Source organism: Mesocricetus auratus, unplaced genomic scaffold (genome assembly GCF_017639785.1).
Source record: "Mesocricetus auratus isolate SY011 unplaced genomic scaffold, BCM_Maur_2.0 Super-Scaffold_4256, whole genome shotgun sequence".
NCBI classification, from domain to species: domain Eukaryota; kingdom Metazoa; phylum Chordata; class Mammalia; order Rodentia; family Cricetidae; genus Mesocricetus; species Mesocricetus auratus.
Window position 1 is genome coordinate 115,385,102 of NW_024429182.1, and position 23,928 is coordinate 115,409,029.

General features: G+C 46.0%; 2 protein-coding genes and 1 long non-coding RNA gene across 3 annotated transcripts in view; 2 read left to right on the plus strand and 1 right to left on the minus strand.

Moving 5' to 3' along the window:
- The window catches only part of Whamm (WASP homolog associated with actin, golgi membranes and microtubules), a 28,442-nt gene extending 21,507 nt beyond the window's left edge, over window positions 1-6,935 (minus strand). The window contains exons 1-3 of the mRNA XM_021231680.2: window positions 6,324-6,935; window positions 4,080-4,253; window positions 225-375 (exon numbers count right to left, since the gene is read on the minus strand). Of these exons, the coding sequence (XP_021087339.1) occupies window positions 225-375; window positions 4,080-4,253; window positions 6,324-6,935 (937 nt within the window). The remainder of the gene's footprint in view (window positions 1-224; window positions 376-4,079; window positions 4,254-6,323) is intronic.
- On the plus strand, window positions 6,915-12,169 carry LOC121133277. The gene is made up of 2 exons (XR_005870093.1): window positions 6,915-7,050; window positions 10,960-12,169. It is a non-coding gene; the product is annotated as an uncharacterized LOC121133277 (long non-coding RNA).
- Window positions 12,170-17,883: 5,714 nt separating this feature from the next.
- The window catches only part of Fsd2 (fibronectin type III and SPRY domain containing 2), a 40,683-nt gene continuing 34,638 nt past the window's right edge, over window positions 17,884-23,928 (plus strand). Inside the window, exons 1-2 of the mRNA XM_040729365.1 lie at window positions 17,884-18,058; window positions 23,060-23,723. Coding sequence (XP_040585299.1) covers window positions 23,106-23,723 — 618 coding nt within the window. The 5' untranslated portion in view covers window positions 17,884-18,058; window positions 23,060-23,105. The remainder of the gene's footprint in view (window positions 18,059-23,059; window positions 23,724-23,928) is intronic.

Genomic DNA, 23,928 nt, shown 5'->3' on the forward strand with positions numbered 1-23,928 from the left:
TCTTTTCCCTTTGGTGTTGCTTATAGCCCCTGCCATTTATCATATGTTGAACAAACATATCACGGACTTCTCTCTGCTCACCAGGCTGGAACGTGGTCATGTTTATCCTTCCACTGAATTCCCAGTACCCAGCAAATGTGGTTCCTGATACTGAAGATGCATACAAATGTTTTCTGAGTAAAATAATAATTACATATATCTTAGTACAGTAGTTTTAATGTTACCTGTTAATGCCGTTACTGTTTCCTTAAAATAATTCACAGTGATATCTTGAATAGAGACCACTGCTTCTTCAGCCTGTCTGGTCCATTCACTGGCTTCCTTCTGGAGGGCAGCCACCCTTTTAGGACCCAGGTTATTCTCATTCAGGAACTTCTACAAAAAAAGTGATGTGGTGCCATTAGAGAATCTTGAAGCAGCTGTGTAGACACTCATTTTACTGCTTAGTTAGTCAGCTCCTGATGAGTATCAGTGAACTCAGTGCTGGCACTCCTGGAAGACTGTCGGTGCCCATAAGATGGCTGCACTTCATCTTGGCTCAAAGGCAGAGAAGGTCAAAGGCATGGTTACAGTAGGATGTTCAATCTTGGCCTTGGGTGTCTTATCTAAATAACAACAGACCTGGTCTGAGGTGTGGTTACTTCTGATCCTCAAGGCCAAGTAAGGAGAAGTTGAATCTAAGGTGTGGTTACTGAATCCTTGGAGAAAAGAGGAAGAATAGTCTGTTTGTTCCATACATAATGATACCATGTTCCCTTTTTGGTTAAGGTATGTAAGTGGCATTTCAGTATTGGCTGATCTGCTCTCCTCATCCTTTAATGTCTTTAGCTAGCTTTAGTACAAACCTCAGCTGCTAGGCTGGCCCCGACTGCAGCCCCGCAAAGACAGCTCTCCACAGAAGACAAAGGTGTATGCTGGGGACGGAGGGGAAACACTGACTGACTTTGCATGACTAGAACTTTTCCAGGTTACACAGTTGTGCGAATGAGATGTCTGCTGTTTTGCACTCAGGGCTCAAGTGTTGCTTTTTTTGTAGTTTCTTTTAGAACCCTTAAATACTTAGTACTTAAATTCTTGCAATATGGTCACCTAAAAGATATTCACATCTTTGTATTCAGAGTGGTGTTGTTCAGCCTACGGTCTGAATGTTTGTAGGCCTTGAAATTTATATTGAAGCCTAAATCCCCAATTAAGCCATGAGGATAGAGTTCTCATGATTAGGACTGATGCCCTTATAAAAAGGAAGAGGCAAGAACTTATCAGGACAGCCAGCCACAAACTAGCCAACAACTTTCCATCACCAGGTCTGCCAGCACCTGAGCTTAGACTTCCCGGCCACCAGAGCTACAAGGACAAAAAAGTTCTGTTGTTCATAAGCAGCCTGTTTGAGGTGCACTATTCTAACAGCCTGGACTAAGGGCTCCTGTGCATCCAACACCCCGTTTCCTTCTACAAAGCTTAATTCGTTGACACTAGAACAGTGTGTGTTATACAAATGCAAGCCAATGCTACAAGAAACCATTTCCCACCCACTAGGATGAAAAGACAAATATGTGACATATTGTAATCCCAGCACTTGGAAGGCTGGGGCAGAATTGCTGTAAGTCAAGGCGAATATGCGCTATATACCAATATTTGATCTATAAAAGAAACAACAAAACATACCAAGTGTTGATGTTGACACAAATACGAGCCCACACTTAGGTGCACCAAACAGTGCACTTGATTTGGGAAACAGTCTGGTGGCTTTCAAAAGGTTAAACTTTTTTAAAACCCACAAGATAAACATTACTAGCTGGTCCACTTCCTAGTATATACATGAAAAAAATGAAAGTATGTTAATCAAGTGTGGCCTGTGCCTGTATTCCCACTCAGAGGCTGTGGTAGGTCATCCTAAGCTACGTACTGGGTGTCAGACCAGTCTGAGCTACAGCTGAGACCATGATTCAAAAAGTGGTGGGGGTGGGACAGGTATACATACACATGTTAATGGCAGCATTATTCATGTTATCTAAAAAAGGTAAATGATCCAAGTGTCCAACAAGGGTGAATAGGTAAGCAAGATGCAGTATATTCTCATAATGGCAGTTATCTGCCAATAAAAGAAATGAAGTCCTGGCGGCTATGGCACAGCCAATTCTTAAAATATGCTAAATGAAAAAGCAGTCACAAACCCACAAACATTGTATAGTTCCATTAATGTGACATTTCTGTGGGCTGGGGAGATAGCTCAAAGGAGAAAGCCCTTGCCTTCACTGATTTCAGATTCTAGGACCCACCTAAAGTAGATTCCAGAATCCACCTAAAGTCAGATACAATAATATGTTCACAATACAAGTATTGATCTAAAATGGGCAGTAGAGACAAGATCCCCAGCAGCCCATAGGTCAGCGAGCCTGCACTCACACACAAACAAGGACAGGACACACACACACACACACACACACACACACACACACACACACACACACACACACACACATCATCTACACAAAGATAAAAAATAAAAATAAAATTCCCACAACAGCCAAATACAGAGACAAAGTAGACCAGGGACTGCATAAGTTGGGGAAAATGAGAAATGACTGCCAGTGGGTATAAGGTTTGTTTTGAGGGTAAGAGTATTCTAACATTCGTGGCTGGTGAGATGGCTCATCACTGGCTGCCAAGCCTGATGGCCTGCGTTCAGTCCCTGGAATCCACATGGTAGAAGGAGGAAACCTGTTTCCTACAGGTTGACCTCTGATCTCCACATGTGCTCTACACACACACACACACACACACACACACACACACAATACTAAATAAATAAAACAAACATTAAAAAGTGTTCTAATAAAGCCGGGCATTGGTGGCGCACGCCTTTAGTCCCAGCACTCGGGAGGCAGAGGCAGGCGGATCTCTGTGAGTTCGAGGCCAGCCTGGTCTACAGAGTGAGTTCCGGGACAGCCTCCAAAGCCACAGAGAAACCCTGTCTCGAAAAACCAAAAAAAAAAAAAAAAGTGTTCTAATATTAGAGAGCTGGTAATGGTCACACAACCTGAATTAAAAACTTAAAAACGTCTGTATTCTTCAAATATATGGTCTATGAGTCATACTTCTATGATGATCTCTCTGTCTCTATATGTCTATGTCTCTCTCTGTCTCTGTCTTTATCTCTGACAGACACACACACACACACACACACACACACTCTCTCTCTCTAATCAACAGACTTTGCCAACAGTGATGAGAACATCCCATCTGTGGGTTAGAACACATGTACAGAACAACTTCCTGCCAAGGTCACAAAAGCGCATATGAAAAGATGGCCCCGTGCAGGAGAGCAGGAATCTGTCTGCTGTCTCCTGACTCTCACTGGTTGGACAAAAGGCAATATTAGCAATGCATTTTCTAAATGGGGTCACCCTAATGGAGTCAGAATGACAGCAATTACTAAAGTTTAAATTACTGAATTACAATCTGGGACCCTGCTATTTAAATCGGCATCCCATTTCTAAGAAATCTACAAACGCTCTTACAGGTGGAAAATAAGCTAAAGGAAATATACATAATACCAAAACCAGTCCATCAGCAGGGACAGTGTCGATGCTGCTCAATCTGCAGAGTTCTCAAGGGGCTAAGATGAGCAGAGTAATGTCACTTTCAATCCATCATCTCCCCCTCTTTAGGAGGCACCGTCCCTGCTGATGGACTGGTTTCTCACTAATTATTCTGAAACTGGGTCTTACTAAGTTTCCCAGGCTGACTCTGTTACCCAGGCAGGCCTTGAGTCTACCTCCCAAATGGCTGGACTTAAACACCTGTACCACCAGGCTGGCTATTGTTGTTTGTGGTCTTATGTCCAGGGCCATGAACATTCTGGAGGGCAGGAGGTTCAAGAGATCAAGGCTAGCCTCAGCTACATTGTAAATTTGAGGCCAGCCTGGGCTATATGAGACCTTGTCTTTAAATAAACAAATTTTAGATACATATAATATCATATAAAGATGAGCTCAAAGTAAAGATACTGACTGAACCTTTTATGTGAGTAAAAGAATAATACACAAGTAATAAGACAAAAATATCAGGAAACATACCAAAATATCACGCTTACATGAGGTTGCAACTTCTCGCATATCTCTGAATGGCTGCAGTAAATACTGGAAGAACGTGGTTGCCATGGTAACTAATTCCTGATAGGCTTCATCTTCCTCTTGACAAACTTTCATTAACACTACCATGGTGCCGGCTTTTTCGTGATCTTGAAGAACCTAAAAGGCAAAAATGTAAATAAAGCTTAAATCTGGACATTTATACAACCACACCAAAAATAAATAAATAAAACGGAACATTCAATTTTAAAACATCAATTTTAAATATTAAGTAAGGTGGTGCATGCCTTTAATTCCAGCACTCCAGAGGCAGAGGCAGGCGGATCTCTGTGAGTTCGAGGCCAGCCTGGTCTACAGAGTGAGTTCCAGGACAGTCTCCAAAACAATAAATATTAAGTAAACATGAAAATGTTCTCCAACCAAAATGCCCAATTACATAGAAGTGGTTTAAATAAGATGGCATGTCCACGGAAGAATACTATTACTGTATTCACAATCATTCAACACTATTTTTTAAAGACTGTTTAACAATATGAGCACTTACTATGGTGGCTGAAGCCTATAATCCCAACACTTGAGAGGCCGAAGCAAGAATTTTACTGTGAGTTTGAGGCTATACTGGGCTAAAAAGCTATTTCCAGGTCAGCCTGGAAGCTACCAAGCAAGGCCCATTCTCAAAGAAACAAGCGAGCAAAAGTACTATTCATACTTCTAAGGACTCATAAAGGTAGTATTTCTACCCCTCCAACCCCACGTGTAAATTCCAGGCAGGCAAGTGAATTATGCTTATGAACAGCACAATATGAGCTAGATTAGAACTGTACTGGCTGGGAATGAACTTGAATTTGGAGGAAATGTAACTTTACAGTATACAGATATTAGGAGATTAGGTGGGGGAGGGGGTAAGAATCTATGAAATGAAGTGTTAAGAACCAATTTTGAAATCCCAGCACTTGGGAGGCAGAGGCAGGAGGATCTCTGTGAGTTCGAGGCCAGCCTGGTCTACAAGAGCTAGTTCCAGGACAGCCTCCAAAGCCACAGAGAAACCCTGTCTCGAAAAGCCAAAAAAAAAAAAGAACCAATTTTGAGCCGAGTCTGGTGGGATGGACCTGTAATTCAGCTACCTTGGGACTATAAGGCAGGAAGTGGCACGGGCCTTCATTCCAGCTACTTTGGGAGGCTGACTGATTCAATCCTGGAGCAGAAAAGCCGCTAAAAAGTAGAGTAAGGCCTTCAAGGCTGGACTGACATTTGGCTCTCTTTGGGAGATTGTTGCTGGATAAAACATACATTCTTGCCGGGCGGTGATGGTGCACGCCTTTAATCCCAGCACTCGGGAGGCAGAGGCAGGCGGATCTCTGTGAGTTCGAGGCCAGGCTAGACCGACAGCCTCCAAATCAATACAGAGAAACCCTGCCTCGTAAAAACCAAAAAATCATACATTCTCCCTAAATCTTTCAGTGAACTCAGTGCCTCTCTCCCTTTAGGGTCTGTAAGTGTACCACACAAATAATGAATTGGTGTGTCTCAAACTACCTCCTTCTGGTCCAAAAGAGCCTTCCTATTATTGACATTCCAGACTGATGAATAAAGCCTCGCTCGCTGGGGGCTTTCCATTTGATACTTATTGCTTAAAGAATAATAAAACTGTCTTTTAAAAGTCACTTAATCTCTAAGACGTTTTTTTAGCCATCTCTCATTTTCCCAGAGGACCAAGAAATGCTTCCATTTCAGTTTATGTTTTTACTTCCTACGGATATGCGTTTTCACTTTTGCTTTCAATATTTCTGGGAAACCATTACAACATCCTGCTCTATACCAAGATCAGGGAAAAGGTGAAGGGCGGAGCCTGGCTCAGATCTGCAAGTAAACTTCTGTGTAAGCCAGTAAAGTGGCGCCTGTCTGTAACCCCAGGACTTGAGAAGCCGAAGACTGCCATGAGTTCAAAGCCAGTCTGGACCACAGTATGAGACCCTATTTCAAAAAACTAAGAGAGCAGGGCGTAGCGCGGAGACTCACTCTGATAAAGCCAGCACTTGGGAAGGAGAGGCAGAGAGATGAGGAATTCAGACCAGCCTGGCGCACCTGAAACCCAGCCTGAGAAAAGTGACACACCAAAACTACTCTGCTGCAAAGTCACGAGCCTCTGCTCCCTCCCAGGCGAGGCGCAGGTGCGCTAGCGACACCGGTATGCGCCGTGTCCCGGGGACCCGCTCTCGGCCCGCATACCTGACGCAGCCGAGCTGCCGCCCCTTCCAGCCGCGCACGCAGCGTCCTCTCCCGGAACTCGCACAGGCCCTCGTAATCAGTCGGGTCTCCCGGAGCCGGGAAGAGCACATCGCGCACGGTGGCGCCGCCGCAGGCGTAGGCCGCCTGGCCCAGGTAGCTCTCCAGCTGGCGGCACAGCTCCTGGAGCGCCGCGTCGCCGGGGTCCGCATGCGAGGGCCACACGAACGCCCACAGCCCGCGCCCCAAGCCCCAGCCCGCGCCGCCCGCCGCGTCCAGCTCGGGTGGCAGCGACGGGAAGCAGTACTCCAGGGCCGGCCGCAGCGCCGCCAGCTGCCGGTGCGCGCCGCGGAACCCGGCGGGCGACAGCAGCCCGGCCCAGCTGCACTCGCCGCCGCCGCCCGCCGGCTGGTCGCGCTGCCGCTGCGCCGTGAGATCGTGACAGGTGACCGCGAACTGGCCCTCCGAGGCGTTCCATGCCACCAGGAAACGCAGCTGGCGTCGCTCGGGCTCCAGGAAGAGGTCCTCGCGCAGCGGCACCCAGCCTTCCAGGCTGTCGAGCTGCTCGCAGTCCATGGCCGCCGCGCACCCCCAGACCCCGCCGGGCCGCGACATTTTTCGCGAGCCGCTACTGCCAGTCAGCTGAGCAGCAGTTCCCGCCCCTTCGCTCTGATTGGTTTTCGAGGAGACTGTCTAGAATTAAGTGAGAGCCAATGAAAAGTCTTTTGGGGTAAGCGGACCGGGTTCCCTTTTCACAGCCCTTTCTTAACCCTGAATTCACTGCGTACATCAGGCCGGCTTTGAACTTTTAGGGATCCACCTGCCTCTGTCTCTTGAGTGCTGGGATTAAAGGGGCACACCATCAAGCTCGGCAAAGATTTTTTTTTTAATCACGTGTATATACGGACAGGACGACTTTGTTCCTGAGTACAGGTACCAGAAGAGGGCGTCAAATCCCCTAGCGCTGGATAAGTTTATGTGGCTGTGAACAGCCTAACATAGGAACTGGGACCTGAATTTAGGGTCCTCTCTATAAGCTCTTAGCCTCTGAACCATCTCTCCAGTCTCTGTCTTAGTTTTCTACACTAAAATGACAATTTCCCTCAGTAGGACCCTATTAAGTATGTGGCTTCTGCTACAAACATACTGTTGAGATCAACTTTGATTTGAACTCAATATTTACTGAGGGCCTCAGGGTATTAAGAACTGAGTCGCAGACACCTTTATTTTTGCCAAGTTTGTAAGCTTTTCCTGAGTGACCACTGTATTGTTGGTATATTAAGGAGGTGGGCACGATATTTTTGCTTGCCAAGCACCCTGGTTGGCAACTTAGCATGCCTAAATACAGTGTTCCAGTTTCATCTCGACAGTAAGGAGATTGAGACCCTGAAACGGAGCTCATCTATAATACATACACACTAGAGCTAAGTAAGACCTACCTCCTCACTACTGACAACCTGCCTGCTGGGGTATTAGAGCAAGCCAGAAGAAACCTCACATGGGCCTACAAGACTCCTAAAGATACCTTGTCCTAAACCTGCAGCCACCTTAGAATTCAAGAACAACAGACAGACACAAAAAGCTTTATTATATAGGCAATAGTAAGCCTTAAAGAGTAAACCACACACTCCTCAAAAGAGTTGTTTGCTGGGCCGTGGCGGCACATGCCTTTAATCCCTGTACTCAGGAGGCCAAGGTAGGTGGATCTCTGTGAGTTGGAGGCCAGCCTGGTCTACAAATCGAGTTCCAGGACAGCCTCCAGAACTACAGAGAAACCCTGTCTGAAACCCATCCCCAATGAGTTAATTATCTATGATGATGAAGCTGCACCCTCATACACAAGGAGTTTATTTCTCATGATCACACAACCTGTTGGGAAGGACCTAAAGATAAGGGTCAACCAAGCCACACTTTGATCAAGACTGCTCAATTATACATATCTTTTCTTGTTTGTTTGTTTTTTTGAGACAGGATTTCTCTGTATTGTTTTGGAGGCTGTCCTGGAACTCGATCTGTAGGCCTCGAACTCACAGAGATCTGCCTGCCTCTGCCTCCCGAATGCTGGGATTAAAGGTGTGCACCACCAACCCCTGGCCTATACATATCTTTTTTAAAATGCAATTTTCTCATGGGGGGAGGGGATATTTGTCCATTTGGGCTCTATAGAGATCCTTCATCTGAAATGGCAAGTTTTGACCTTCAGATTCAAACTGGAATCTTTGCCCATCTTAATTTTGATCTATTGCCTTTCTCCACACCATCAACCATCTCAGATCTTCAGCTTTCTGGCTTCAGAAGCCTCCATAATCATAAATTTCTCCATTATTATAAACATCCCATCAGTTTATTTCCTCTAAAGAACCTGGACGTTAATACAGTGTGTGTGTGGGGGGGGGGGGGGGGAAGACATGGAATGGAATGGAATGATTTGTATTATCTCCATTTATAAGTATATCATGAGCATTAGAGAAATGTAGGCATGAGGTTGAAGGTAGGATCTGGTGGTAAAGACATGCTTAGCATGGACCTTGGGTTCAGGCTCCCAAGGCAATAAGCATCTACATCTTTGTTTTTAATATTTTCAAATATTGAGTTGGCTCTATTACAATTACCTAATGAAACACATTTGATGAAAATAGATTAATTTCCAGTTTCTGCCCATCTAAGGAAAACTATTTGAGGCAGAAAGTATACTTCAGGCCTTAGCCCCAGGCCCACATAAAAACCCAAAGCCATAACAGTATGAAGTGATTAATATCTTGTACATCCTTCTTTATGTATTTTTAGACTTTTTGTTTTGTTTTGTTTTTTTGAGATGGGGTTTCTCTGTGGCTTTGGAGGCTGTCCTGGAACTAGCTCTTGTAGACCAGGCTGGTCTCGAGCTCACAGAGATCCACCCGCCTCTGCCACCACCGCCCGGCTTTGCTTTGTTTTATCTGTTTGAGATAGGGTCTTTCTATATAGCCCTGGCTGGCCTTGAACTCTAGTGATCCTCCTGCCTCAGTCTCCCAAGTGCCCAGATTACAAGTGGCATAAGCCACCAAATCCAGATAAATTTTTTTCACTTTATTTCTAATATTTTTGGATACACTGAAGTAATGGCTTCTTAAAACAATAAATCCAGCCGGGAGTTGGTGGTACACACCTTTAGTCCCAATTACAGGGTTATTCAGACCCACCACAGACAAAGGAAAAGTGTGACAGATTTGGAATTAGAAAAACAATTAGCGCCGGGCGTTGGTGGCCCACGCCTTTAATCCCAGCACTCGGAAGGCAGAGGCAGAAGGATCTCTGTGAGTTCGAGGCCAGCCTGATCTACAGAGCGAGTTCCAGGACAGCCTCCAAAACAAAACAGAGAAACCCTGTCTCGAAAAACCAAAAAAAAAAGAGAGCGAGAAAGAAAAAAAGAAAAACAATTAGCTTTGCATCCTCTTTTGTGACTCAAGTAGTCTTTTGCCTGCATCCTGTCCTCCCTCATCACCTAATATTACTCAAAGGAAATGGTAAAAAACTCAAGTCACATGTCTTGGGCCTCTCAAATGATTGGAAAAAGATATAAGATCTGAATAGAAAAATTTTCTATCTGGGATGGAGGCTAGTGGGGCAGACTTTCTGGAGGGAGTTGTCAGGTTGGAGTGTGGAGGCCATTCCTTCTCCACCCTGTCCCCCTCTACCACAAGGCCCCTCTTCCACATGTTCCCTCCACCCTGAGTCTACCTGGTGCCCAGAGATGGGTCCCCAAAAGGCCCCTTCAGAGAGCTAACTGTGTTTGCTACTGTTGGAGTGACAGCTCAAGACTAGATGAGCTCTTTTGGTGGGGGTGGGGAGACTCATTGGGATCACTTGCATCAGAGTTTGCCAGGAGCCAAGATGGGGCCAACAGAAGAGAGAGACAGCGGGGATGACCTAGTTTCTGTTCCAAAAAGCCACTTACACAAAGGACGAGAACTCATTGGTAGTGGGACACCAGACAACTCGGCGGCCGGTGTGGGGGAGGGGGTGGCAGGCACAGTGGATGAGGAAGCAAGCTGGGATGGGACCCTGCTGGAGTGCTGTCCTCTACTGGGGAGCCTGGGAGGAAGGAAATGGATAGAGTAGCTAGCTCCACCCTCCCCAGGTTTTACTCATCCAGTCTTCCCAGCGTTTGGAAATTTGTTCCAGACTTACTATGTAGCTGGGATGACTGTGTTGCCTCATCCTACCTCTCTGTCATTCTGTTTCCTTTGGCTCTAAGTTTTCCAAAGAGTGGGATAATCATGCAAATAGCTCCTACGTTATTGCAAGACTATCAGCCCAATGAGGCTGGCAGTGGAGAAGAAGCACACCCAGAATTTACGCGTCCCAGGTCCTCTGTCATCCCTACGGTTTCCCATAGGTGTGAAGAGAACCTGGGGCAGGCAATCTCAGGCGGACCCACCTAACCCTCAATACACTCAGGCGGACCCACCTAACCCTCAATACACTCAGGCGGACCCACCTAACCTCAATATACTCAGGCTGACCCACCTAACCCTCAATACACTGTCCTTTGTGGCCAACTCACTCTGGATATCAGTATGCTCTCCCATCTTGACCTGATTCTTCCTGGTGTTTGATGCTCTACTCTAAGTTCATAACCTTAAATGTTTTTTCCATTCAGGATTCTCCCAGCCTCGCTACACTTAATCACATCCAGCAGACCCTCTCAACTGTGCCCACAAGCCTATGGATATCATGGATCTTTCTTAAGTGGGCAGATATGGAGCCTTACAAACTAACTGGTCTTTGGACAAAGCACTGGACTCTCCTGCCCTCCTGGTTCTCCAGCCCAGAAAACATTGGTGTCCACTTGCTGCTGTCCTTGTGAGGAAACGTGTCTCTACTCGGCTGGTTGACCAGCATTCTCCACTTTCCTTCCTGTTGCGGCCGTCTGGTCTTCCTTTATATCCTGATTGCTTCCTTGCCTTCCTTATTTCTGTATTTATCTCTGTTTTGCTTGCCTTCTGGCTTTCTAGCAATGTTGTCTTGTAGCTCACTCTGTAGGTATTGCTGGACTCCATCTCATAGAGACCCCATTGCCTCTGCCTCCTTTATGCTGAGGTTGGTCAGCCCCAACTGATGTCGAAGGGCAAGCTCAGCCTGAGACCTTTATGTCTGTCACATTTCAGCAATGCTGACACCATCCAGTCCGTCTACCTTGGATATCTAGAGCCTCACTCTGGTTCCACAACTCAATGGACTCCCAACTACCCACACTTGTCCTAAATTTCCTTCAAAGAGGTGAAGGCGTAGGCCTGACGGTGGCTCAGTTTCAGTTCACGTATTGCTCCTAGGATAAATGCTTGTTAACAGATAGGGCTGGTTACATTTTGTGAGGAACTGACCTACCTTTAATCAGTAGCAAGGAAGCTTCAGTCTGCCTCCCAGGGCCCAGCCACTCCCAGCTGTAGAAATACAGAATCTCCATTTGACCTTTGACTAGTTCCGGAAGTCTGTTTCAGAAAAGACATTTGTTTACTGGGCCAAGTCCCAGGCAACTTTCTGGAATTCTACTGCTGATTTAAATTAACAACTAAATCAAATGCAAATTTAACCAGACAGGGCCAGATAACGCTCATAGTCTGAGTACTTGTCCAGCTGTGTGTGAGATCCTGGCATCAACCCCCAACACTGAGTGATAAAGAAGGGGGGAAAAAAAGGAAATAGACTGAAAAAATGTTATTACATGTCTTTTATTTTATGTGTATTTGGTCACAAGACTGCCATGGCTCACATGTAGAGGCAAAAAGCAAATATGTGGGGACTGATTTGCCCCTTCCATCGTGTGGACAATGGAAATAAAACTCATGTCCTGAGGGTTGGTGACAAAAGCTGTGGTTGTGCCATCTCCCAAGCTTCAGAGCTCTTGAAGGGTTACATGTCCATTAACAACAGTGGCCAACAACAGGCTTCTCCCTTGAACTATAATCTTTTTTTTTTTTCATTTTTCTTTTTTTGGTTTTTCGAGACAGGGTTTCTCTGTTTGTTTTGGAGGCTGTCGGTCCAGCCTGGCCTCGAACTCACGGAGATCCACCTGCCTCTGCCTCCCGAGTGCTGGGATTAAAGGCGTGCGCCACCACCACCCGGCTCGAACTACAATCTTAAAACATGTATGGCCTGTAGGAACCTCCAATCTAACGTTCTTTACAAATACTAGCAAGATCTTCGGAACACTTCAGTAATTAGGCCCATTTAATGCCTCTAAACCTCAGATTGGTAAAGCATGCCTGTATTGCCTTGGAATTACAGAAGGTTGATCAGGACTTGAAAGCCAGTGCTGACTACACAGCAGCTCTAAAGACTGCCTCAAAAGAAAACATAAGCATCAAGAATCAATAAACCGCTTCCTGAACATAACACCAGTAGCACAAACACTGAGATAGACAATTAATAAATGGGACCTCCTGAAACTGAGTAGCTTGTGTAAGGCAAAGGACACAGTCAACAAGACAAAAGGCAGCCCACAGATTGGGAAAAGATATTCACTAACCCCACATCTGACAGAGGGCTGATCTCTAAAATTTACAAGGAACTCAAGAAGCTATTCTCCAAAACACCAAAGGACCCAATTAAAAAGTGGGAGACTGAACTAAATAGAGAATTCTCAATAGAGGAGTCTAAATGGCTGAGAGACACTTGAGAAAGTGTTCAATATCCTTAGCCATTAGGGAAACGCAAATCAAAACAAAACAACCCTGAGATATCATCTTACTCCTGTCAGAATGTCTAAAATCAAAAACACCAATGGCAGCTTATGCTGGAGAGGATGTGGAGAAAGGGGGAACACTGGTCCATTGCTGGTGGGAGTGAAAACTTGTACAGCCACTTTGGAAATCAGTATGTTGATTCCTCAAAAAATGGGAACAGGACCCAGAAATTCCATTTAGGCATATGCCCAAAAGATGCCCATTCATACAACAAGTCATTATAGCTTTGAGGAGAGAGCTGACATCAGTGAGATTTCCAGAGATCTACAAGGATTAACACCAATTGGAAAACTAATAGGGGAGAGACTACATTAATAGCCCCTACCTAATGATAAGGTTGATGACTTCCTTATATGACATCTTAGAACCTTCATCCAGTGACTGATGGAAGCAGAGACAGATACTCACAGCTAAACACTGAACTGACCCGCAGGAAGCCAGTGACAGAGATGGAGGAGTGATGAGCAAAGGGGTCAAGACTGTGCTGGTGAAACCCACAAAGACAGCTGACTGGACAAGGGGGAGCTCTTGAACCCCAGACTGTTGGCTAAGAGGCCAACAGGGAACTGATCCAAACTCCATGTAGTGTCAGTGAGGAGGCCTCAGAAATATCTGGGGCCTTGGGTAGTAGATTAGTGTTCACCATGGCATACAAATGAACTTTAGGAGCCCATTCCACATGGAGGGATGCTCTCTCAGCCTGGACACATGGGGAAGGGCCTAGGTCCTGCCCTGGATGAAATGACAGACTCTGGAGATCCCCCCAAGGAGGGCCTCACCCTCCCTGGGGAAAGATGTGGGGATTGGGCTGGGGGTGGGAGAATGGGGTGGGGCTGGGAGGGAGAAGTGGGGGAGCTGGGATTGATATTTGAAACATGCATGTTTCTAACTTAAATAAAAAAGAAGAAGAAAAAAAAAGAATCAATAGACAATTTTTTTTTTGGTTTTTAGAGACAGGGTTTCTCTGTATGGATTCTGTCCTGGAACTGGCTCTGTACACCAGGCTGGCCTCGAACTCACAGAGATCCACCTGCCTCTGCCTCCAGAGGGCTGGGACTAAAGGTGTGTGCCACCAATGCCCGGCTAATAGACAAAATCTTTACATGATTATTTAGGTGTTCAAATGAGAAGAACAATCATATACTCTTAATGTTCCCAAAGGCTATGTAAGAGCCGGGCTTTGGTGGCGCATGCCTTTAATCCCAGCACTCGGGAGGCAGAGGCAGGCGGATCTCTGTGAGTTTGAGGCCAGCCTGGTCTACACAGTGAGTTCCAGGACAGCCTCCAAAGCTACAGACAGAGAAACCCTGTCTCAAAAAACCAAAAAAAAAAAAAAAAAAAAAAAGGCTATGTAAGAGCCAGACCCAGGGTCATAGACCTGTCATCCCAGCAACTTGGGAAACTGAGCCAGGAGAACTACAAGTTCTAGGACAGCCTGCACTACAGAGTAACTTTGCAGATGGTGATGATGATTATGACAAACAATAACCATCATACAATCTCATCATCATCATCATCATCGTCGTCACCTTCGTGATCATTACCATGATCACCATCACTACCACCTTCACCTTCACTGTCTTCACCATCATGATCACCATCACCACCACCTTCACCTTCGCTGTCATCACCATCATCGCCTTCACTATCATGATCACCATCATCATCTTGACCTTCATCATCACCATCACCAATCGCCATCACTATCATCATCATCACCATCATCATCACTATCATCATCTTCATCACTATCATCACTACAAAGGAAAGATTTTATTTGGGCTATGGTTCCATAGGTTTGGAATCTACAATGTCAGGGACATCATGGTAGTAGGCAGAGGACATGTGGATGGAATTAGAAGCTGAGAGCTCATATTGTCGAGTCAGCTGCGCGGCCTGTGTCCGAGAACGTGAGGAGGATGTCGTGCGGAGGATGTCGGGGATTGGCAACACATAGACCCGAAGGCTCCTCAAGATGGCTCTCTCTTATTCCTACTCTGGCTGGTTATTATATACCCAGACACCAGAAGTGGATGTGGGTGGGTCTGAAGGTGCGGTTAGTCTTTGGAAAAGGTCGAGGACAGGGCAGTTCTGGGGGCAAGCCCTTTTCAGGAACTTATTGCCCTGGGCATTGTATTGTTTTTAGTAAACATGTTTTTAGTAAACATTGTCTTACAGCTGCCTACTCCCAGGCCATGGGGAAGTGGGTCTCTGCTCAAGGTCTAGTGTTCCCACACATATCTTGAACCACAAACATAAGACCAAGAGTGGATTGGGAATGACGTGTGACAATGACAATGACATCTTCCAATAAGGCCACACTCCCCAAACCTACTCAAATAACACCATCAACTAGAGGTCAAGCATTCAAACATCTGAACAAATGGAGTCATTCTCATTTAAACCACTACACTGATCTATAGAGTGAAACTATCTCAAAACACCAGAAACTTCCACTTTGCCTAGAGGGCCTTATTCCAACTGCAGCTTTTGTGCTTGAGACCTCTACAGAAAGAAAGGGTTCCTCCTTCCTGACCTCACTGGTACTGATGGTTTCATGTATTGTGTTTTCACTGTTGACAGTGTTCACTAACTAAATGACTATTCATTCCAAAAGGGTTGTAAATCACGGGAGATGTGTGGCTAGTGTTTTTGTGTGATTTGAAATGCTAGGGATTGAACCCAGGGTACGTGTTATGTAAGCACACTAACACCAGGATATAACTGCAACCCTTGATTTTTTTTTTGAGACAGTCTCAGTGTATAAACCAGAGTGGCCTTGAATTCATGATCCACCTGTCTCTGCTTCCCATGTGCTGGGATTACAGGTGTCACGACCTCCAGCTTGTAGTAACTAGCTCTGTATGTCACCCAAGAAGCCCGTCTGCTGGACAGGGATTGTTTGCCTGATTTTCCCCTATGGTGTAATATTTATATTCCAGAGACTAACCCTTTGGTCATTTGGGAATAGTGACAAATAGTGGTGTCTCTGACAGTTATGGTGGCCTGGGTCTCTCCATTCTTTGGTTCACTGGACAAAGAGACAAATCAAGGCATCAGACCTCTTAGAGCTGGGGCTGGAGTGGTTGTGAGCTGCCTGGTGAGCGTGCTAGGAACTGAACCCTGGTCCTCTAGAAGAGCAGCAAATGCTCTTACTTTGTAGCCATCTCTTCAGTCCCAGTTATTTCATTTTTGGGGACAGTTTCATGAAGCCTAGGCTGCCTGCAAACTGACCTTGAACTTGTGATTCTCCTGCCTGAATCACCCAAGTGCTGTATATATAGATAAGTATTACCAAGCCTGGTTTATAAGATGCCGAGAATTGAACCCAAGGCTGCATGAATACTGGGCAAGTACTCTGCCAACTGAGCGATATCCCCAGTATGTTTGTTTGGGGTTTTGGTTTCCAACTGGCTCAGACCAGTTCCAGCCTGGTTTTGACTGGTTCGGTCTGGTTCAGTCTGGTTCAGTGTGGTTCTGGGCAATTGCTCACAGTATGTGGAGAAATCAAGTTGGTACTGAGCAGGAAGCTCCCTTCCTGCCAGTTAGCTTTCATCACACTGGAAGATGCTGTGTTGGGTTCCAACTGGATCACTCCAGTTCAACCCAGTTGTAACCAGTTCAGTCTGGTTGCAACTGGTTACGACCAGTTGACTCCAGTTCTGTTTGTTTCCAATCCGTTCCTTCTGGTTCTGACTGGTTACTACCAGTTTCAACTGGTTCCTACCAGTCCTGACCAGTTCCAACTGGTTCCTACCCATTCTGGTCAGTTCGAACTGGTTCCGCCCAGTTCAGGATGTTTCCAACCAGCTCTCCTGTTCTGACCAAGATAAAACAGATTTTTGGGGAGAGAAGGACTGTGTGTCTGGTTGTGGAAACTTCAGGAGACAGGTCCTCACAGTGGATTTCTCTAGACATGAGAGGGTCAGGACTGAGGATTGTACAGGTCCCACAGCTCAGTGTCAGTACCTGCTGTGACAGCCAGCTGGTCACCTTCACCACCACTCTTTTTTTTTTTTTTTTTTTTTTTGGTTTTACGAGACAGGGTTTTTCTGTATTGTTTTGGAGGCTGTCGGTCCAGCCCAGCCTCGAACTCACAGAGATCCGCCTGCCTCTGCCTCCCGAGTGCACCACCACTCTTATATCCAGCCCTCTGCTCTCAGAGTGTGGGGAGGAGAACTCGACTAGAGGGCCAAGCAATAGAAACAAGAAGTTGATGCTCCACAAACTAGGTTTGGCCTTTGAATAAATCTATACAACTGGCCGGGTGTTGGTGGCGCACGCCTTTAATCCCAGCACTCGGGAGGCAGAGGCAGGCGGATCACTGTGAGTTCGAGACCAGCCTGGTCTACCAAGTGAGTTCCAGGACAGCCTCCAAAGCCACAGGGAAACCCTGTCTCGAAAAAACCAAAAAAAAAAAAAAAATCTATACAACTGGCCACTCAGGTGCTGGCTTTGAAGAGACCTAAGACTGTGCAACCTGAGAAGGGACAGGAATCACAGACTTTACTGGATCTTCATTCAGAGAGAAGGGAACAGTACCCACACTGCAAAGGATGATGGGAGAGGAAACAAGTTACTTTTGATTGTCTCCAGAGCTGTGTGCACAAAACACTGAGAAAATCCAAGTGCAAGTGCACAGCCCCGGGCTGTCAGGCATTTCCCTGCTGGCCTGACCGTGGCCAGCCATCTGAGTCCTGGGTCTCTCCCCCCCACAGTAAATGAAGTACTTCAGAGCACAGCATGTGACCTCTGCTGGTGACATTTGAGTGGTAAGAGGTCTATATTTGGACTGTCACTCATGGCAGGCCTGTTGCTATTTGTGGGCGAGCTAGCTCATGTTACCATCCAGCTTTGGCTCCCCTCTTCCCAGGTTGGATGAGGCAAGGCCAGCCTGCAGAGCGTGCAGAGGTCACCCAGGAAGGGGAGCTGGCCGAACGGAGATCCAATTTTCCAGCAGAAGCCTAGGACCTCGGAGTTAAAAGATGCATTTGTGGGCCTTTCAATGAACAGGCAAGTTTGGGGATAATTACATTTTGTAACGCAAACTGTATTATCTCACTGTAATAACACAGTCACTATGTTACTGGACCATCTCTCCTTTCGCTGGGAAGGGATGTCATAGGACGCTACAAAGGTGAACTACAGCTGGCAGGGGCAACGTCTTCCGTGCCTTCTGGAACTTGCAAGAATTCATATTGCCTGAAGGTGGTACCAGGCATGAAAATCTCCAGAGACTTGGGAGGGGTTGATGGTTCTTGACTTTCAGGTGTTTTAAGTGCAGGGTCCATTTGCTAGAAGGTTTTGGAGCTCTAGACACAACTATCATTTGCTATGGTATTTTGTGTTGATAAATACTTTTTTTTGTTTTGTTTTGTTTTTGTTTTTCGAGACAGGGTTTCTCTGTGGCTTTGGAGGCTGTCCTGGAATTAGCTCTGTAGACCAGGCTGGCCTCGAACTCACAGAGATCCGCCTGCCTCTGCCTCCCGAGTGCTGGGATTAAAGGCGTGCGCCACCAACGCCCTGCCGATACTTTTTAAGTTTGAATCTGCCAATGCATTCTGAAAACTCTATTTTCATGTTTTGACCTGAACATTGGTGTGTTTGCTGCTGTTTCCTGTGTGAGCTGCAGGCAGCCTGCTCTTGTGGAAAGCTCTGGGGTCTGCGCCAGGCCTGGAAAACTGGTCAGAACCATCTTTGCCAAACTATACAGCTAACACCGAAAGGCAGTCTTTCTTTAGGCACTGCTAGGAGTTATGTAGATGAGCATTTATCATTATATGCAGAATGATGTCCTTCCCATCATGGTCTCATCTCTAGGGAATTGGAAGATTATTTTCAGTAGATTCTCAGATGTGCCTAGGGTACCTAGAAAGAGAAGGAGGAGGAGGAGGAGGAGGAGGAGGAGGAGGAGGAGGAGGAGGAGGAGGAGGAGGAGGAGGAGAAGAAGAAGAAGAAGAAGAAGAAGAAGAAGAAGAAGAAGAAGAAGAAGAAGACTTTCCTAATTAAATTATCCAAGACACATTTTAAGCACAAGACTTAAGCAAATGTCTTCTTTTTAAAAATATTTTTATATTGTGGGTGTGTGATGCGCATGGGCACGCGCATGTCCTCGAGAGTGAGTGTATGTGTACATTAGCACAGGTCCCCATAGAGGCCAAAAGTGTCAGAGCCTGGTTGAGCTGGAGTTGCAGCATTTGTGAGCAGCCTAGTGTGTTTGCTAGGAATCAAACTGGATCCTCTCTCTCTGCAAGAGCAGTAAGCAAGACTAACAACTGAGCCAGGGCTCCAGCTTCCATCTCTTTAAAACTGCCCGGGTATAGCAGAGAGGTGAAGGGGCTCCTAATTGTGCAGTATAGACTGGCTTATTGCTTTACTCCTCCAAGCCTTCATTTCATACTTTATGAAATGACAATTTGTAGTCAGTGTTTCCCCTCCTCCCCATTCTGAGTCCATTAGGAAACTGAAGGACATTTAGGAAGTGCTGGAGCCGAAGGGGACTGTGTTCTGTGGTTGTGCTGCAGGATTTGGGCTTCACTGCTGAGCACGCAGACCAGGTGGCAGTCACACTCAGAGAGCAGATGCTGGTGTGGAAGGCTGTGCTCTTATTCACATGTGTGTTGAAGGATTGTCGGTCTTCCTGTTGGAATCTTCCCCACAGCTCGATTTGGTACTTTGAACTCCATCTTTGAGTTGAAAGTGTTTGTCAGGACCTCAGAATAATACAGAATTCCTCCCCGCCCGCCCCTCAACACACACGGAGGTGCAAGTTTTATTTTTAGAGAGCTTATGCTCCATGCATGGGAAGCCTAAGGTTGGATCTCAGCTCTCACTGGACTGGTGACTAGCTGTCAACACAGGACTAGATGCAGAGGAGACCAGACAAACCCTTGTTAAATTGATCATAAAAAAGCCCATTGTCCTCCCCCAACCTCAGTTTTTTGTTTTGAGTTTATGGGACCAGAGGCTGGGCTTAAGGAGGGAGAAGAGACCTGGGGTACCAGGAAAGAATGAAGGCAGCATCTTTGAGAAGTCATGTCCCAGACTCAGATGGGGTGATAATCACTTGATTGTCTGGGGTACCCATGCTCCTTGTGTCTAGCTCCTGGTTATCCTGTTCTCTGGAGTCCACACTCTGCCAGCCTCAGGGACAGTCAGTGCTGGCGCAGTGTATGAGACCCAGCACTGCAGCCCAGGCACATGGTGAGATCAACAGGGCTGGCAAAGGATCCCAGGATCCCCCTAGATGGTAACTCTGAGAGTGCAGAGTTCTACATTGGCCTGAAAGCCGGGGGAACCAGAACTTCTGAACCCCTGGAATGGCTGAGGGTCTTGAGGAAGCTGAGGCGGCAGCCAGGTGCCCAGGTGGGGTGAGGACAGGGTAACTCTAAAGCCTCCACTTGCTGCTGTTGTTGTCTGAGATGTGGTCCTGGGGGGAGGCTGTGTGTTCATCCTCTTGGGTCCCATTTCCAGATTACTGGCCTTCTCCTTCATTCTCCTCCTGTCCCCCCATGAGTCAGAGCTCACAGCAAGTCTTAGCAGTGAGACCTTGTTTTCATGAAGTAGGAACGCCCGATTAGCTGAGCATCCAGACATTCAGGACTGAGAAACCAGAACACATAACCTCTTAGAAAAGACTTTAAATTGTTCTGTTGAGAATCGTCCATTGCAATAAGGAGTAAACGGATCCAGGATGGATCATGATAAGAGGGACGGAGGTTAAGTTTCCATGGCTGGAAGCAATTCTGGCCTTGGAGGCCACTGAAGGGAGAAATGAACTTACTTGCAGGCAATGTGCGCGGCAGCCTGGAGGTGCTGCCGATCCTTCAAAGACTTGTTGTGGAAAGCATGTTCTATGTTAGAAATGTCATTTGTTGATCATCTATGAATTTTCTTCAGAAAATATACATGTAGGACTTGGGACCTATTTTTTTTCCTTATTTTTCTTTTCTTTTTTCTTTTTTTGGTTTTTCAAGACAGGGTTTCTCTGTACTGTTTTGTAGGCTGTCCTGGAACTCGCTCTGTAGACCAGGCTGGCCTCAAACTCACAGAGATCTGCCTGCCTCTGCCTCCCCAGTGCTGGGATTAAAGGCGTGTGCCACCAACGCCTAGCTCTTATTTTTCTTATAATCACAAATTTCTAAATAGTAAAATCATTTTTCAACTGAATCATGTTACCAACATAATTTTTAGTTGAATGTAAGCAGAGCAGCATGTGGACATTACAATTTTGGTAAATAACTTAACAATAAAATGGAAATACATGTGTGAGGTGGGTATATGTATGTATTTACACAATTAGGTACATGTATGCACATGTGTGTTAATGTCAATGTTAATGACAATGTTAATGTTAATGTTAATGTCAGGTTCCTTCTTTGATGGCTTTCCCCTTATTTTTTTTGAGACAAAGACTGTCTCACCAATTGGGTTAGGCTAGATGATCAAATAGCTCCAGGACCTGCCTGTCTCTGATCCTCACCCACCTCCCATGCTGGGTTACAGAGGCGTATTTTACATCATCTGAACTCCAGTCCCCATGCTTGTGTGGCAGGCGCTTTACGGCCTGAACTACCTCTCCAGCCCCCAGATGCACCTTTTAATAAAGTGAATGGGACTTTTTGTTTGTTTGTTTGTCTTTAATTCATAGCCAAGTTTGAAAATATCACATTCTGGAATGCAGCAGGAATGAGCGTTTGTATTTTTTTTAAGTTTGTCCATGCAAACACAGAGTAACCACGCTCACTTATATCAGTAGGTGGGGAGGGAAGCAATGATGACAATGCCATTCCGTTCTGACAGTTCTTCCTGAAATATGTGCCAAAATTATATAATGACCTATCATGAACATTTGTTGTAAATAATGTGTCAGCTGACAACTTGATTAGATCCTCCTGCAATTTTGTTGGAAGCAAAGAGCTGGAAAGCACTTACCCTGGAAAACTTTTTCCTTATCCATTCATTAGTGTCACTCATTGTCAGCATCGATACTGATACTTCAGATTGTCCTTTCATCTAGTCTCCTGGAGGTTTTATTAAATTCCCAAGCAATGAAATCTAACTGTGCAATGTAATAGTCAGCATGAACAGGAGGTATATGTTTGCTTTTATAATAAAGAGAAAGAGTGTTGAGAAAAGAGAACCTCACATGCTGGTTCATTCCCAGGCAAAGAAACTCAGAGAAAGATTTCATACACACCCGAGGATCTGAAAGCTGATAACTCTTAATAATATCTGTGCCTGCATTCCCCATGGAAAGCCTCATATACATACGCCATGGTGTAAAGATCAGTATCATCAATGCCATCTTTTTTGTTTTGTGTTGTTTTTGGTTTTTTTTTTGAGACAGGGTTTCTCTGTGGCTTTTGGAGGCCAATGCCATCTTTTGAAGGAGGCTGAATATGAACAAAAGAGAGGGGGAGGTAGTAGCAGGAGGGAAAGAAGGTTATTTTTAGGCTGGTATAATGCATACTGTTATTTCATAACAAATTACTCCACAGCTTAATTACTTAAAATAACCATCTTAAATTTATCGTCTTACATGGTTTGTGAGGGCTGAGGATTGAGACAAGGTCTTCCAGGAGACTCTAGTTCGGGTGGTGCTCCCCAATGCACCTTTCTGCAACAGAGCCCCAACTCCCTCTGCTTGCTACCCAGCCTTGGGTCACCTGTGTCTCTGAGTGTTTTTCTTTTTTCTTTTTTTTTCTGGTTTTTCGAGACAGGGTTTCTCTACTGTTTTGGAGCCTGCCCTGGAACTCACTCGGTAGACCAGGCTGGTCTCGAACTCACAGTGATCCGCCTGTCTCTGCCTCCCGAGTGCTGGGATTAAAGGCGTGTGCCACCAACACTCGGCTGAGTGTTTTTCTTGATTGTTGAGCAATTGTAAGTCACCTTCAGCCCAGACAATTCGGGGAATTTTGTTTGCCATCATGTGGGCAAAGACCATAACTTCTTCCATGAGATCTGAACCCATAGCCTTCTTGGGAACTGATGTTGATCTCTTCTGTGTCCTAGGATTCAGAATATTCACTGACTGTCTGAGAAGGATTGTTCTGTATCAATGGAAGAGGAATCAGGGGAGGATCTGGGGCTGGGCAGGTCAACAGCCCCCAAAGATTTCCACTTTTATCACATGGACCTGTATGACTCTGAAGACAGGCTGCAGCTCTTCCCAGGAGAAAGCAGCAGAATCAGGAGAGAAGTAACCCAGGCTGAACCCACCAATGAGCCAAGAGAGGCAGGGGACAGTAAGAATCTTCAGAAGGAAGTGGCCGAGCTTGTCCATTTATACGGACTTGAAGATGACCATGAGTTAGGGGATGAGTTTGTTGATGAACACAGACTGGGGTATCCTTATGGGATGAGGAGGAGAGACCCAAACAGAGGGCAGAGAGGCTGGGGGCTTAGCAGTGAGGCAGCCGAGGCTGAGGACCTGGGCTATGGAGGGCAAGGCCTTCCTGGCCAGTGCCAAGACCTTCGGGAAGCCTACAGGTACACACATGGCCGTGCCAGTGAAGAGTATGAATGCTACGTCATCCCGGAGGAGGAAGATGAAGAAGAGCCTGCTGACGTCTTCTGTGTCACTTGTAAAACTCCAGTAAGAACTGTTGAGAAGGATTTTGAAATACACAAAGAACATGAAGTAACACCACTCAGCAAAGCACTGGAAAGTGCCAAGGTAACAGGTCTCCTTCCAGCTTTGTCTGGAGAGTGTAGGTGTGTCTCGGGGAGGTGATCAGGGAATACATCCTAAATGCCTCTACAAGTATGCAATGGGGGAATGGAGAGATGGCTCAGCAGTTAAGAGCACTGGCTCCCCTTGTAGAGAACTTGGATTCAATTCCCAGCAGCCACATGGTAGCTCACAACCACCTATTACTGTA